The sequence below is a fragment of the Motacilla alba genome, chromosome 2, assembly GCF_015832195.1.
Source record: "Motacilla alba alba isolate MOTALB_02 chromosome 2, Motacilla_alba_V1.0_pri, whole genome shotgun sequence".
NCBI lineage: Eukaryota > Metazoa > Chordata > Aves > Passeriformes > Motacillidae > Motacilla > Motacilla alba.
In genome coordinates this window covers 24,099,042-24,115,245 of record NC_052017.1, presented here as the reverse complement: position 1 = coordinate 24,115,245, position 16,204 = coordinate 24,099,042, and the positions used below count along the sequence as shown (strand labels likewise).

The window sequence follows — 16,204 nt, the reverse complement described above, 5'->3', positions numbered from 1 at the left end:
TTTGGAACACTGGACATGCTTTATTTCATTTTTTTCACAATTTATTTAAACATCTCACATATACAAAATACATTTTCTTTCTTTTTTTTTTGAGAAATGATGACCTTTTTTTTACCCATAGTAGAAGATTGAAATGAAATTTGAAAGTGGGAACACCTGATTTTGGAGGAAGAAGACAAAGAGGAAGAAAAATTATCCACATGCTTAAGCTGTGGGTGAGACAGGACATCCAAAGTTTTGAGACAGACTTCAAAGAAACAGAGAAGCAATATTTTAAATGCTACTAGCACCATCAAAGTTCAAGTATTGGAAAGATACTCTGTAATTATGCAATTAGCACCACTGTATTTTGAGTGGAACTGAAAGTACCTCAGACCATATGGAGAAGTTCCTACAAAAGATGTGGATCACCCTTGATTTAGTGTATGAGGTAGTTTAAACCTTTGGAAGTCATGGATTTAAACTTCCTCTGTGGAAGATATTCAAAGGCCACAAGTGGTGCAAACTTTCATGACTTTTTATTTTGTTTTTTTTTTCTTTACAAAGGTTGACATTTTCCAAAACAAGGTGTTAAATCTTGAAAGACTTCCAAGTCCATTTGGGGCTGTATTAAATTTCATTGCACAATGCTCCAATCAATTCTTCTCCTTCTCTTTCGCCCAGAGTTTAAGCAAGTAGATGAACAGAAGAAATGGAAGGAGTCAGCTTTCATTATTAAAAGAAATGACAAGAGAATAATTTGGGAGAGGCTTTAAGTTAATTTTAGTTCATTCATTTAAAACAGACTGGGCCAATGTCCAAACCGAATTCTTGGTCAGCGCCGCCAATATCCAAAGGTGCAATGTCAAGGATGGGCAAGCGGGATGGCTTATTTGTTCTGTATTCAATGATTGTTTTGCCCCATTCGTTGTTCTTTCTCTGTAAGAGAAGATTCATTGCAACTGTTATTGCATTGTTCACAGTATTAAGAATTGTTTCACCTGAATGGATAATTCCTGAAATAATTTCATAGTAATTTTGCTTTTATTGTTTGCAAGTCAGATACCCACATCCAACTATTTAGATCTCCAATACAGGGAAAATATGTACTTGAATCTTCTGTAGTCTGATGTGATGCTGTATGCAAGCTACCATAATATTCCAAATTATGTTAGATTCTAAGAGAACTCTGCCTGATTGTTTCAGGACTTAAAGATCCTGCCCCTTCTATAGCATGTGCACTGTTTTCTTATCAATCTTCTGTTTACACAGAATTTGGATCTGGTCCCTCTGAAAACTCTTTTTTTGGCCACATGGCCTACATGGTAGGATTTTTGTGCAACCTCTTCCTTCCCACTTGTTAAGGATCTGCCATGGCTGGGTTTGTAGTATGTATCTTTACACTACAACACCAGGCAAAATTTTGCTGGTTTGACCAATAATCTAATTCTGAATTAATGCACAACTCTGTCCCTAATCACATGCTTAGGCCTGGGCAGTCACCATGACCTTGTTTTCTGTGTTACTTACAGAGCAGCCATCCTCGAGAACACTGAAAGTGAATCTGCTGTTGCCTTCAGCTCGCAGCTCAACGTCGTTGGATCCCTGCAGCACAACAGCCTTCTTAAGGTTGCCAGTTTCTGCATCCATGTAAGCAATGCTGTTCTTGCAGTGGTAGGTGATGTTCTGGGAGGCATGGTTGGCCAGCAGACGCATGAAGGCGAGTTGGGTGGCCATATCCTTTGAGGTCACTCCTTCACTATTGTATTCAAACTGAAAAACAGAGAGGAACCCGGTCAGTTGTATTGTGGGGGAAAGGAGGATATTCGCAATGAAAATGAGTGATAGCTGCTCTGCTGTCCTGGTTTCAGGTAGGGTAGACTTAATTTCTTCTCAGTTGCTGATACAGTGCTGTGTTTTGGATTTGGAATGAGAATGGTGTTGAAAACACACTGATGTTTCAGATTTTTGCTAAGTTAAGGATCTTTTTTTGGGGTTTTTTTTGGGTTTTTTTTGTTGTTGTTGTTGGGTTTTTGTTTGTTTTTTGGTTTTTTGTTTTTTTTTTTTTTGTGCCTTAAGCTCTGCCAGTGAGGAAGTGTGCAAAAGAAACTGGCAGGGAGCATAGCTGGACAGTGACCTGGGCTGACCAAAGGGATATTCAACACCATTTAAATAATGCCCAATATATAAACTGGGACAAAGTAACCCAAAAGGGCAGCCAATCTGGGTTCTGGAAGCAGGGGTGTCTGGCACCAGTCAGCAGGTGGCTAGCAATGACATTTTGCACCACCTATTGTTTTCCTTTTTATTATCATTATTATTTACCATTTTTACTATATTTTATTTTCAAATATTAAACTGTTTTTATCTCAACATGCCAGTTTTACTTTGATTCTCCTCCCCCTTCTACTAGGGTGTATCGGGGGAAGAGAGAAGGAGTTGAGCAAGTGGCAATGATGCCTAATTTCTATCTGAGCTTAAACTGTGACAGCTAGGAGTTTAAAAAAAAAAAAAAGAATCACAACTCTGCGATCACTTTTCTATTGCCACTCCAGAGCTAAAGAGCACAAAATAAAAGTAGTAGGAGGTAGACTGACAACCAGAAACAAGGGGATGTAGTTGAACTGTAGAGTTCTGTTCCAAGGTATGGTGGAAGCAGTTTATATGGATTCAGAGACAAGATCAGGTAAATTTAAGGAAGACAATCTACTGGTCCCTCAGCTACACACAAACAATGCCTGTCTCAAAGAAACTGTGAAACCTTTTTTGATAGAGCTTTGAAACTTTTTTTAATACACTAGTGTCTGTGGATAGTACAAATGTTTTCTTCAGTCTTATATTCTTTTTACAGCATCTTATTTTTGCCCCTCTAAGAGACAGGACCCTAGACTGTTCTGACACAATGTGATTACATATCATCTTAGACACTTCATCACAATATCAACTCCATTTCATTTAAGAATTAGGTAATTAAATCTCCTTAGCTGTATAAAAGTAATGTACTTGCAATTTGCTGGGACAGTGTCTAACATGCGAACAGTAGTTCTTGTATTCACTTACACCAACAATTCTGAATGTTATGGTGGCATGCACTCAGTATCTGTGATGTGTAATATAAATATCTTTCCAGGAATAGTGTTGTATAAAAATATCAATTAAAAAGATTGATGTTTTTCCTAATTTTTCAGACATTTTCTGGACTGTCTTCATATGCCTGGACCATATTCCAGTCCAGGCTTCCCTTAGCAATAACCATTAGTCAGGCTGAATTGATCATTTGCAGACATCAAGAAAAGTTAGAACAATACTGAGAAGTACTTTTAACAAACTGATCTAAATCAGAATCAGAGCTCTATGCCCTTGAGATAAAAGGTAGCTGGCTTTTTCATATTTCTCCCCTAAGAGCTTAATTTATCTGCTTGCTTCTGAGAGTCAATGAATTGAGAACTCTTCAGACAGTGCTGTAGGAAACAATCACCTTGCCATACATCACTTACCTGGCTGCCACCATTGATAGTTTCACCAAACCATATGTGCTGCTTCTTGTCCTTGGGATTCTTGCTGATATACCAGTTCTTAGCAGGAATGTTGTCAGGGTTGGCATAGATGCAAGTCTCACCAGTGGAAAAGTCACAGTATGCTCTAATGGCATCTGCAGTGCAGCCTTGGTTAGGGTCAATCCAGTAGAAACCTGCCATTGAGGGAAGAAATGTAAATCATGGTTCACTCAGCATAAACTTTGCCTGCAGTTCATATTCACTTGTGTGATATAGGAACTAAGGCCATAAATATCATAGCTAGGTGCAGTATTAAGGTGATAAGTGGGATACAGATATTTTGGATTGTTAATGTATAAGAAACTGTATTTAAAAGCAGGGGTTAAATATTTTTGTGTTGTTTTGGAAAATTATTGCAATAATGTGCAACAATATCTACAAAGAGCTTTTCAGGATGTGACTGTATCTATTTTCAGTGAAGGCAGAAGAAAACTTCTTCATTGGTCATTTTGTATTTTTGCCACCTGGCCAAGGATACTTTTCACTGAAGAAAGCTAATGCCCTGGAAGTGCTCCCTGAGCCAGAAAGGGCAAACATCTGGCACTAACATACCGCTGCTCCATTCTGGGTGGCTGAGTCTGAGGTCACGGCAGGTGCGAGCTGGGTTCTTTTTGGAGCCTTCTGGGGTCAGCAGGGTCTCAATTTGGTTGTTCAGTGTTTTCAGAGTGGCATCAACTTCATAATCCTTGGGTCTGAGAGAAGGCTGATCAGCCCGGTAGTATTCTGCATCAAAGCCAACTTCATATCCACCACCATTGGGACCAGGGGGGCCAGGGGGACCAGGAGGGCCAGGAGGACCCTGAAGTTTTTCAAAAGCAGAAGAAAAAAAGCATTCTGTTAGAGATATGGTGCTTTTAATGAAATGCTTCCACACATGCATACTCCTAGTTAATTCCTGGCACCCTCAGCTCTAATTGGAGGCAGCACACATGGACTTGCCCGGTGGTGACTGCTATGGGTTGAAGCAGTGGAAGATGCACAGTGCAGGACTAGCACATCTCCTTTGTGCATTTGCACTCTGGCCATAAGAAGTGAAGACAACCTTTTAGTTCAGGTCTATTAAACATTTCCCTAATATTACGTATCTTTTTTAAGAAACAAAACCATGTGCATTATTAGGCTTCTGAAGTGATGTAATTACTAGGTTTACAGTATAACATAAATGTGTTAAATCAACAAAAAAAAAAGGTTATACTCACAGCAGGACCTTGGCTACCATGAGAGCCACGAACACCAGCAGGGCCAATAGGTCCAGGGAGACCATTGCGACCATCTTTACCAGGAGGACCAGAAGGACCAGGTGGACCCTAAAAGGAAATTTGAACAGTTTAAATGACAGTAAAATTGCTACAAATAGGGATTCATATGGATGGGAGCATACATACATATTGCACAAAGAGAAGGGGAGTTATTTGAATGTATTCTGAAATTCACCTACCCTTGGGCCAGCAGGGCCAATGTTACCAGGAGGACCTTGGTCACCATGTTGGCCCTATTGGGAAAGATTCACAGTCATCAAAAAAAGAGCAGTGGAACATAATTGTGTTTGCTTGATTCAAGAAGGAAATGTATGTAATGTGTATTTGGGTTCAGAGAATGGGAATCTAGGGCTAATGACATTTATTAGTGGAGTTAGGGTATAAAACGCTTGTTTTGGGAAGAGAGGAGTGAGGGTAAAATTCTTTATATTGTTTCTTCTGATCTTCAGAGAAGGCTTTAAAAGAAAAGTCAGAATTCCTAAAGTTGAAACCCAAATTTAAAGGGAAGAAAATTCACAGATTACTTCAACTTTTCTGAGATAAAAGCTGTACCATTTCTGGCCAAAATAAGAAATAATACTAAAACAAAGGCAGAAGCTTTTTTAATAGTTTGTTAGCCAAATGCAATTGAGCTTCAAGGAAATTAATGGTAGTCACACTTTTAATGCCAACACCACAATCTTCAATTTTGTACGAAAACTATTGAATGCTAAAGAGACTATTTATGACTCTTCATGTGAAAGTTGCTGCAGAGTGGAGTAAGTGGTATTAACATACTGTATTGTGCATAAGTAATTCCTTGCTAGTGTGACTTTTTTTTTTTTTTGTTGTTTTTTTTTGTTTTTTTTTTCTCATTATATTCAAAACCCTGAAAATAATTTACTTACAGCAAGACCAGGAAGACCCTGCAATCCATTGTGTCCCTTTAAGCCAGGCAGACCTCTAGGCCCCTTATCACCAGGCAGACCTTTCTCACCACGTGGACCTTGTGGGCCCTAGGAAGGGACATATGTGTTAAAGGAATTAATTAGAAGGCTTCAACAACATACTCCTGTCAAAGCAACAATTAAGTGTAAATATTCTACATTAAGTCATATCCCAATGTATATAATGAACATCCCCTTAACACACCCAGGAAGAGTGCAAATCCTAAAAGCTTCAGGATTGATCCCACAAAAGAGAATGCTGAGATTTTAAGTTCCTAAATATTTTCATGTCCTTAAGCATTATTGTTTGGGCCCCTTGATCACAATTATGAGTCTTTATTGATAAAGCATATTTTCTCTTCTTGCATCAATGTGGTAATGTATTTAAAAATCAGACTTACAGCAAGACCTCTTGGACCAAAAGCACCAGCAGGACCAACAGCACCAGCAGGGCCCTGAAACAAGAATAGAGAATAAATATCACTGCTGTATGTTGTTCTAATGAGGGTTCCATGGTCAACACATCTCTGGAGAAAGTTAAGTATTTATCTATACATTGTAGAGGTGGGACATACTTTGTATATATGATAGACAGGTCTTAGTCCTCTTAGACATTAATCTAGAAAGTTAAGGTATATCATCATCTCATTGACTTACAGGTTCACCACGGTTTCCAGGCTTTCCAGAAGGACCAACTTGGCCATGAGGACCAGGAGCACCCAGAGCACCACTGGGACCAGGATTACCAGGAGCACCACGCTCACCCTGGCAACAAAGGAATGCAACAGGAGACACATTGTGTTATTACTGACTTACACATATTGGAATATTTCTTTCATGACAATGAAATAAAAGAAAAAGAAACAAGTTACCTTGAAACCAGGAGCACCATCACGGCCTGGAGGACCATCATTTCCAGGATTGCCCTATTAAAATATCATGAAAAAAATTACTAAATTCCATCACCTTTCATCTCACACAGAACTGTGTCTCAGCCTAATTGCTTACAGTGAGTATAAGAAGATACTGAGATAGGACAGTATAAATCCTAAAGAGAAAAACCTCTTCCTCATACATGCCATTCTCAAGCACCCTAAATATACTAACGTTCTCAGAAAACTAAAATGGTCTTCAAATATTTTAGGTTTTAAAAGTTCAGTAAAGAAAAAAATTACTGGGCTTTGCAACATTTCTCAAAATGAAAAGGCTAAGACAATAGTAGTCTTCACTAGCTTTCACTCCTTTAAAACTGAGACTTTCTTTTTAGATGAAAAATGCCAGTGGAGGGAAAAGAACCTAAACAATAGCCACAACTAAATTACTTTGCTGTGATACTTCAGAAGGTTAAATGGTTTCCTTTGTGAATATTAATTTCACTTCAGCACTTAGGCTGTGTCCAAAAAAAAACATTTTCCTTCAGAAAATTCCAATGAAACAAAGTTCAGTTTTTTTTAAATTACTATTCTCTGTTCTCTTTGAAATTCTGCAAAGTCTCTGCAAGATTTGAATAAACAACATATTAACTATGCTTCAGGTTATCAAATAAGCTTCCCTGATAAGACTGAAGCTTTTATACTTTCATGAAAGATATGAATGTTCCCCACTCCATCTTTCTTGGCATTTAAGTAAAAAGTGAAAAGATTCTGAGAGGGACTTCAGGATGTATTTCACACACAACTTGTGCTTTAAAAACTCTGTCACCAAGCTGGGCACAGGAATCCATGTCTATAAAAATCCTGATATAATTTTCTCTGAAGACATTGCACAATTTTGCTAACAGAACAGTCTCCAGTTCTATCCACTTTTTCCAAGTATTTGTATTTGGATCAGAATAAAGAAAAAGCAACCTGAAGAGGATAAAAGACAGCTTACATCACGTCCAGCTTCACCAGGAGCACCATTTGGACCTGGAGAACCCACAGGACCAGAGGGACCACGGGCACCAGGAGGACCAGAAACACCCAGGGGACCAGGTTCACCCTAATACAGGAACAGTTGTAACAAAATGTGACATTATAATACAACACAAACCAGTCTTACAGAACTCTTTATCTAAGAGCAACATTTCTCTGCAATGAGTTTGGGAAGGAAAAAAGAATCAGGCCACAAGAAACAAAACTATCTATATCAAATGTTATCTTCATTCTAAATGTTACTACTAGAAACCTCTTAATATTTCTGACATTCAGAAAAATTTGCTCACTTGCAGATAATTTTGGTTTGTCCTCAATAAGCCATAATTTCTTCCATTGATCTATGTCTGGTAAGTCCATATCCTCTAACAGCCACAGAAACAGCATAATCTGCATCTCCCTGGCTTCCCATAAGACAGGACCTCAAGTGTGTGTGGGTTCTCTTTTTTTATTACATGTTATCTGTTTAAAGCAGTTAACTAATAATATACTCACTGTTGCTCCAGAGATGCCTGGAAGACCACGTTCTCCCCGAGAGCCAGGCAGACCAAGGATACCAGGAGCACCAAGAATACCCTGAGGACCTGGGGCACCAGGAGGACCCTATGACATGAAGAGAATAATATTTATATTAATAGACAAAAATAAATGTAACATACACATCTGAAAATGATAAATTGATAAATGAAAATTGCATTCTCGGTTACAATTTTTGCAGATCCCAGAAGAAATTTCTATAATTTTTTTTGAGTAACAATTGTGGTATTTCACGCAAGTGCTTACTTCAATAAGACAGAAACATGTATGACTTTTAAAAAAAGACAGTAATTCTGGACATGAAAGCTTGAAGATACTCAAAAGTAATTAATTTATTTGCATAATTCTACATCAACCTCTGGGCAGACAACGTTAACCTTGAGATCCCCACAAATCAAAGTTTCTGGTGCAGCTATGAAATGAGATTGTTCTAAATGGACATCCACAGGTTCCTTCTTTTTCTACCCATGAGGATCAATTTCAGAGCAGAAGATGTGCTTCCTTTTCTCAGACTAAATATCAATTTTTTTCTGTAGTTAGAGAAAGATACAACTCACCACAAGAGAAAAAGAGAAAGAAAACCCTAATCCAGGGATCAGGTTCACTTTTTATGGCATGTTTGTCAAGCATGCCTATGAACAATTTCTTGTGTCTCAGTGGAACTTCTACTTAAAGGGTTTGCTAAATTTGTGGATGAAGTAGAAAAGCCCTTCACAAACACCAAAAGTATCTCAGAAGCCATAACATTCACATGAAGAGAAACATTTTTAATGAGATGTGATACTCAGTAACTTACAGCAGCACCAGCCTCTCCAGATGGACCTTTCTCACCAGCAAAACCAGGTGGGCCAGCAATACCTTGTTCACCAGTGCGGCCAACTGGTCCAACATCACCACGGAGACCTCGAGGACCATCTTTGCCAGCTGGGCCAGGAGGACCAGGGGGACCAGTGATGCCCTAGGATTGAGTATGAATACGATACCATTACAATACAGACCTGGAGATAAAATTTCATTTTAAGTCCATGTGAAAAAATATTCCCTTGCACTAAACAGGTCATCAGCTGCTCCAAAGCAGCAACTTCTATTGCTTTGTTAGCAGTGGAGAGCTGGAAGCAGTACAATTATTTGACTGCTTTTTTTTTTTTTTTTTAACTCTGGGCAGGTGAAAGTGGCAAAATTTGGTGGGAAAATATAGACCTGTCACTTGTTGGAGACATTAATTGCAACTATAAAATCCATGAGAAAAAAAAAACCCCAGTATCTTCCAATTCAAGAGGATTATTTGCTTTGGATAACAGGATTTAAAATTTCTTTAAATCTAGAGCATCTAAGAGAAGAAATACATTTTGGTAAAGGTTGAAAATACCTTTGAAAAGAAAAGACTACAAATGTCAATCTAGAATGAGAATTTCTTGCTGAAAAATAAAGAAGATTGACATTCCAAAACAGAGTGAATTTGCCCTGCTCAAGAATGGGACTAGAACTGCAGGTACTTTAGAAAATGAAGACATATAATAACCTTAACATTCTTGTGCAGTTTGGACACGACCTTCTTATTCCACTCCATCATGAGTAATTGCATAGCCATTGATTTGAACAAAAGCAAATACACACTGATCTTTGGAAATGGCTGGGTACTTCAAAGGGCATAGGGATGCTTGAGGTATTATAAAAACTCACAAATTAAATGCATAGGTTGTACTCTGGGAGTCTGAACAATTAGATTTTTTTTCTCATCCAGTTCTATAAGGATCTGAGGTTATTCCAGTGCAACTACCATTCATATCACAAAAGTTAAGATTACCCCTAAGCAAAGCAGCTTCTGACATATCTCCCATTACATTCCTTCATTAGTTACTTACAGCAGGGCCAGGAGGACCAACTCTTCCAGCAGCACCAGGGAAACCAGTCATGCCCTAAAAATAAATTTGAAAATGAAGATTAGGTTTAAAGGAAACAATAACTTTATGAAAAGCAACAATGCCAGTACCAAAAGCCTGAAGACTTACAGGAGGACCAGCATCACCACGAGGGCCAGCAGGACCAGCAGCACCAGCGGGACCCTAAGTAGGAAGGATTGAAAAAGAAAGATGGATCAAGCAAAGACAATTAATGCTCCCTATTCAGAATAAGGTCTCAGTCTCGCTATTACAAAAGCTAAGGGTGATTTTTACACCAGCAGGAGGACTGGGCCCAAAACCATGCTGCCTATCCTGACAATAATAAATTCTCACACCCATTTTAAATCAGTATCATAAGGCCCGAGAAAAGTTGCATAAGGCATTTACGACTCATATTAATTTCCTTGCAAATGTTACATGCATCTAAACAAATCTGGAAGTCAGAATGTGAAAGCAGGGCAAAATCATCAAATTTTCTGCTTGCACTGTGTGACTGATACAGCCACTTAGTGCAAGAGCCTGGTACTGGTATTAAAACCATACAATAAGTAACCCAAGCCATGCTATCCTGCAACACTTTGTGATATATGAAGTACATGGGTCTGACTTTCTGCATCATTTCAACCAGTTCCCCAGTAATATGCATGTGAGGCAGTATAAAACTTTGGGCTACAAAGGTGTCAGCACATGAAAATCCTATGTGCAAATGGGTGCACAGACAAATTTACACACATGCTTCTGGATGACTGAGTCTGAAAATCAGACTGTGACAGCTCATCCCATCTTTGAGAGAAAAGTGTCAATGTCCTCAGCTCAAAACTTACCCACAATCACCCCCTGAATGGTCCAAGATACAGTGATTTTGCTGATCTTCAGAGCAAGTAGAAAATTAGTTATTATTGTCTCTTCATTTCAGTTCCAGACTCACGATCTGAGCCCACGTAAATAGATTGATAAAATTTACATAATATGTGAAAATCAGCAGGCTAACTTTTCTCACAGCCTAGCTTGAAGTTTTGCTTCTTTCTTTCATTACCTTTTCAGAATTCAAGGCTTTCAGGCTAATGCATTGCTTGCATGGCACAGTTGAGAACGATGCATTTCACAAAGACACAGTTCACTTACTGGTGGTCCAGAAGCACCGATTGGGCCAATGGCACCTGTTGGTCCAGTTTCACCCTTAGGTCCTTTGGGCCCACGCTCGCCTTTAGCACCAGGCTGACCAGCTGCACCCTGGGGGCAGAAAAACAGACAAAATGAGGAACTGAAAACCTTGCAGAGGAAATAGAGGAAGGTTATGGCATCAATATGAGGAAAGTGCAAACAAAACTCACAGGGGGTCCAGCAAATCCACTGGGACCTACAGGACCGGGCTCTCCACGTTCACCCTAGAGAGAGGACAAAGAAGAGACGACTGGTTAGAATGATCTTTAAAAGAGCAGTTTTCTGAATATCATGTCTTTGACACAGGAATAATTGTAGAAATTACAACTTACAGGGATACCACGGGCACCAGCAGGGCCAGCAGGACCAGCAGGACCTCCTTCTCCCTAAAAGATAGGCAAAACACTTTGACACTGGGAAATGGCCTAAGTGCAGCCAGAACAGGAATGCTCCTGTGGTACAGATACATATAGTGAGTCTCTTTGGATCTCCAGTACAGAGGGTGTTACTGAAAATGTTTCTGGGTTTTTGATCCACCCTGTATTAATAATATCTAATGATTCTCAGACACCATAAAGTATCATTTTGAGGTAAGGTGCGGTTATTCATCATTGCATCAAAATCTCCTCTCACAGTGTGAGTGGGATTGTGGAGTTTAACCTCAGCTGGGAAAAATTCAGCCCACAGCTGAATCAGAATCCTCTCCAGATATAACTCACTGCCATGGAGATGTGCATCCCCTTCCCTGCCCTTTTAGAAAAAGGTTTGGGGTCCTATGGCAAGCTCCACTGAATAGTCCCAAAAGCCCTTGCTTCCTGAATCCGAAAAACTTAAAGAACTGGTGCAAACTAGAAAGATGGAATTGGTTTTTATAGAACTCATCTTTAATATTCATGTGTGAGTAAACTGTACCAACCAGGCATTTTTTCATTCAAAAAGTAGACTTACCCGTTCACCAGCACCACCAGCAGGGCCAGGAGCACCAATAGCACCAGGCAGACCCTATAGGACAAGAGACAGGACATTGTTTCAAACAAAATGTAAGTAGGACGAACCCTTTTAAATAAGCTTTCTCCTTCCCCCTGGAGAAAGGTGTGTAACTAACTTTCTTTCAGATGTTCTCAATATAAAGGATACATGATTTTATAAAACAAAACCTATTCTGTTATTTTTCTTCCCAAAGTATGAATCCTAAGAAAGACATCTGAAATCTAAAATTTAGGGATCATTTTGTGTAACTTTGCCGGCTGCCTTTAAAATTAGCTGCCTGGGTTGAGCCCATGAAATTAAAGTTCACTATCACACAGAACAGCTGTGCAATGTCTGTGAAACACTCTGCTCATAAAATTTCTCTGCTTGGATGCATGAGAGGTGATCACTTTTCTCTCTCTCTCCTCCTGAATTCAATCATCCTTGGACAAGGGGCAACAAAATTACATTGATTTGTATCAAAAATGAGCAGATACAGTGGGAAATGTGAGTTCTGAACATTCTTCTCAGTTATTTAAGTTCTGAGGTGTAGCAAGGTAAAGTCAAGTAGAATCACAAGATACTTACACGAGCACCATCTCTTCCTGTTGCGCCCATATCACCTCTCAGACCTGGGGCACCCTGGAACACACAGTGGGAAAAATTGTATTGGAAGTGAACACAACAGTTTGTATGAAAGAAGTCTTGAGGTGTTGGCTGAGTATCTGTGCATTACTTAGACATCAGGCATTCTCCTAGGTATTCATGTTATACCTTCTATATGAAGCAAGAAAACAGCTATTAAAATGATGTCATATGGGCGGACACATGAAATGCCACATGTTTCATATAACAGAAAGTTATTTTCAGACCATCATTAGAATCAAGAAACCAGATCAGCACTCCATTCTATCTTTTTTTTTTTTTTTCCTAATACAGCCTAGTGTTCTTTATTGAGCTACATATCAATACATAGATTTTTAAAATATTTTTAGAATAGCACCTTGGAAAAGACAGTCAGTCCGTTAGACCAACAAAACCTCTACTTGCTGACCATTGAGTAATATAGTTTCACAGTAAATAAAAGTCACATTGGGGTAACCTGCAGGTTTTTCCAACTTAATGAAATTTAGACATCTCAAGCCTGTGCATGCAATAGCAAGCCAGTTGTCCATCTTACCTTTTCACCCTTGCCTCCTGGAACACCAGCAACACCTCTCTCTCCTGGGATTCCCCCAGGGCCAGCAGGACCAGGAGCACCAGCAGCACCAACATTGCCAGGCTCACCCTAGCAGCAATGACATATACGTGAGGGTCAAGTCACTCACACAATTTGGAACAAAATCATCATTACTATTCTGTCCACCATTCTACTTGGTTGTAAACAGTGTAAGTAGTAACATTTTTGTCTTGAGCTATTGTACATGTTTTATTTTTCCAGCTAGTGAAGATGCTAGATGTGATTCTGTGGTCTCCTGAGGTTTTAGGTCCATTTTCCAAACTAAACTTATGTAGAAAGACTAGCCATGGAAATGTAGAAAACTAAAACACCCAGATTCACTTAGCATCAAGCCAACATCATCATTTGCTAGATAATAATTTATTATTGCCCTAATATTTGGGGGAAAATATTGCTAACTAGAGACAAGAGCTTCCTGTGTACACATAGGTGTGGGTATAAACAGAAGTCAGGATCTGAGATTCTGACCAAAATTCATGCTATCTCCAAACAGAATAACAGCATCCCCAGCTGACAACCTGTATTTAAACTGACTTCCTCTCCCATAATCTATATTACTAAACATAAACCCATTTAATGTTAGTGTGGACTAGCTGGGATGGAACTTCACCACTTGGAGAGAGGTTTTGGACTGCGTTGATCAGGAATTCGACAGTAAGGCAATGGCAGCTGGAAAAGGCATACCTTGTTACCATCGGGGCCTGGTGGGCCAGAGGGACCACGGCTTCCAATGGGACCAGCAGGACCAACAGCACCGCTCTCGCCAGGAGGACCACGCTCACCCTACAGGAGACAGTCTGATCTGAGTGCTTCCGTGAATTGTTCTCTAGCTGAAAGCACTGGCTGGGAGCAATGACAGCATGGCACATTTTTTATCTGAACAAACCTTTAATTAGAATTGTGCAGCTATCAACTAAATTAGTCATAGGAACTGGCTCTAGCTTTTGACACAAAAATATCAAAATGAAGTAATGAAGTCTTGCATCATGACAACAGCTGACAACTAAAGTATTAATACTTCTTGAACATGGGTTTTGGCTACTGTGCTTTTTCTGTTAACAGTGTCTGGCATTCTACTGTCAAATGGAGATTCTGTTTTAGGACAAATAATGGAATCTAGTGAAATTAAAGGGATAGTAATTGGCAAACAATTATTTTAACAGTGGCAAATGCCTGGTGACAGAAGAGTAAAGGTAACAACACCTAAAGCCTACTAATGTGACCTGTACATTATAACAAGTGTAAGGTTAAATTCTGCATCATAGATCTGGAGATGTGGGAGTAGCCAGAAACTCAACTTAAATGCACAACAGATGTATAAAAGATAGAAACACTGGTTTTACTAAAGATATCTCAAATTATCTCAGTGTGATCAAGCTGGACATCAGTGAATAATCTGATAAGGTATAATGGAGTTTTTAGTTATACTGGAGAATATGGAATTTGTATAAAAACTATAATATGGTTAAAGAACTGACTTAAGGGGAGATAGCACACCAGTAGAAAGCACCAATGATGCAACAGATAAATTTATATTGTAGAGATGTTCCTAAATTAATTTTTTTTCATATATTTTGTTATGTACAGAGAAGCAGAAAAAGAAGAAATATGCAGATATCACATAGGTGGAAGCATTTGTCAATGGAAAGAAGGATTGGCAGACAACACAGGAAGAAGTGAACAATCTGCTAGATGGCTGTCACAGCAGAGATAAAATTCAAGAGTGCAAGTACCAGGCCATTTATTTAGGCACCAAAACTGTAAATTCTGCTGTAAGTGGAGGTTTCAGTGGTGAAAATTACTGAAAGGGAAAGGTAATAGACAACAATAGGACATGGACATGTAAAAGGAAAATGTGATCTGGAACAAGCAGTGGGGTAGTGTTAGTTTTGTGTATAAAGCATCAGTAAGACCTAATTTGGAATACTGGATGAAATACACTGAGGGCTCGATTTGTGATGCTTAGGGCAAGCTAGAGCAGAGGAAAATACCTGCTACTGCTATGACAAAGGGAACTTGGCTTGGATGCAATGGCAAAATGAGAGTTTAGAGCACATGTGGTTTTTGATACAGACTCAGGGCACTAAGCCATTGGGGCAAAAGTGCTGTTTAAACTGACTGGAGTAACTTTTAAGAGTGACTGGGAATATTTGTCACTGGATACATTTAATCTGCAAGTCACAAGAAAAGAAGAAGCAACAGAAGTAGATTAAATATCAATCTCTTTGAAGGCGGATTTGGAAAGTAAATACTTAATTGAGCCCTTTATAAACTACATCTTGCTCTGCATAAACGGGATCTTACTGCCATGCAAAGGCATCCACACAAAGCTCTTTGAGGATGTTTATTGACAGTTCAGAATTAAAGGGCAGTGGGAGGCAATACCTTCTAATGACTATTCTGGTTTCTGAATTGAGTCTACTATTTATTCAAAGACAGTACTGGGGAGGTAGGAGCTGCCTAGCATGGATAGTAAAACTGAAATGGTCAGGCTAAGAAGGTCTGTGCACAGGCACTGAAGATGAAAAATGTCATATTCATCAGGCCTCAGTGTAACACTGCAGGATCAGTCCTTTATCATCCACAGTCTCACTGTAAGGTTAATACAGAATATCATTATTTGGGTAATATTCATACTTCTTATACAGAAGTTTACTAGGACTGGCAACTGTGTTAACCCTAACTCAAATACCCTGACACTGGCGAAGAACAGAGAATATCATCCTTCATTCCTGGGAGTCTGCTGCAATACACTA

General features: G+C 39.1%; 1 protein-coding gene across 1 annotated transcript in view; it reads right to left on the bottom strand.

Moving 5' to 3' along the window:
• The window catches only part of COL1A2 (collagen type I alpha 2 chain), a 38,989-nt gene continuing 22,785 nt past the window's right edge, over positions 1–16,204 (bottom strand). The window contains exons 31-52 of the mRNA XM_038128293.1: positions 14,133–14,231; positions 13,389–13,496; positions 12,797–12,850; positions 12,188–12,241; positions 11,572–11,625; positions 11,410–11,463; positions 11,201–11,308; positions 10,184–10,237; positions 10,037–10,090; positions 8,968–9,129; positions 8,130–8,237; positions 7,594–7,701; positions 6,594–6,647; positions 6,379–6,486; positions 6,123–6,176; positions 5,683–5,790; positions 4,975–5,028; positions 4,736–4,843; positions 4,089–4,335; positions 3,477–3,670; positions 1,510–1,752; positions 1–918 (exon numbers count right to left, since the gene is read on the bottom strand). Coding sequence (XP_037984221.1) covers positions 772–918; positions 1,510–1,752; positions 3,477–3,670; positions 4,089–4,335; positions 4,736–4,843; positions 4,975–5,028; positions 5,683–5,790; positions 6,123–6,176; positions 6,379–6,486; positions 6,594–6,647; positions 7,594–7,701; positions 8,130–8,237; positions 8,968–9,129; positions 10,037–10,090; positions 10,184–10,237; positions 11,201–11,308; positions 11,410–11,463; positions 11,572–11,625; positions 12,188–12,241; positions 12,797–12,850; positions 13,389–13,496; positions 14,133–14,231 — 2,334 coding nt within the window. The 3' untranslated portion in view covers positions 1–771. The remainder of the gene's footprint in view (positions 919–1,509; positions 1,753–3,476; positions 3,671–4,088; positions 4,336–4,735; positions 4,844–4,974; positions 5,029–5,682; positions 5,791–6,122; positions 6,177–6,378; positions 6,487–6,593; positions 6,648–7,593; positions 7,702–8,129; positions 8,238–8,967; positions 9,130–10,036; positions 10,091–10,183; positions 10,238–11,200; positions 11,309–11,409; positions 11,464–11,571; positions 11,626–12,187; positions 12,242–12,796; positions 12,851–13,388; positions 13,497–14,132; positions 14,232–16,204) is intronic.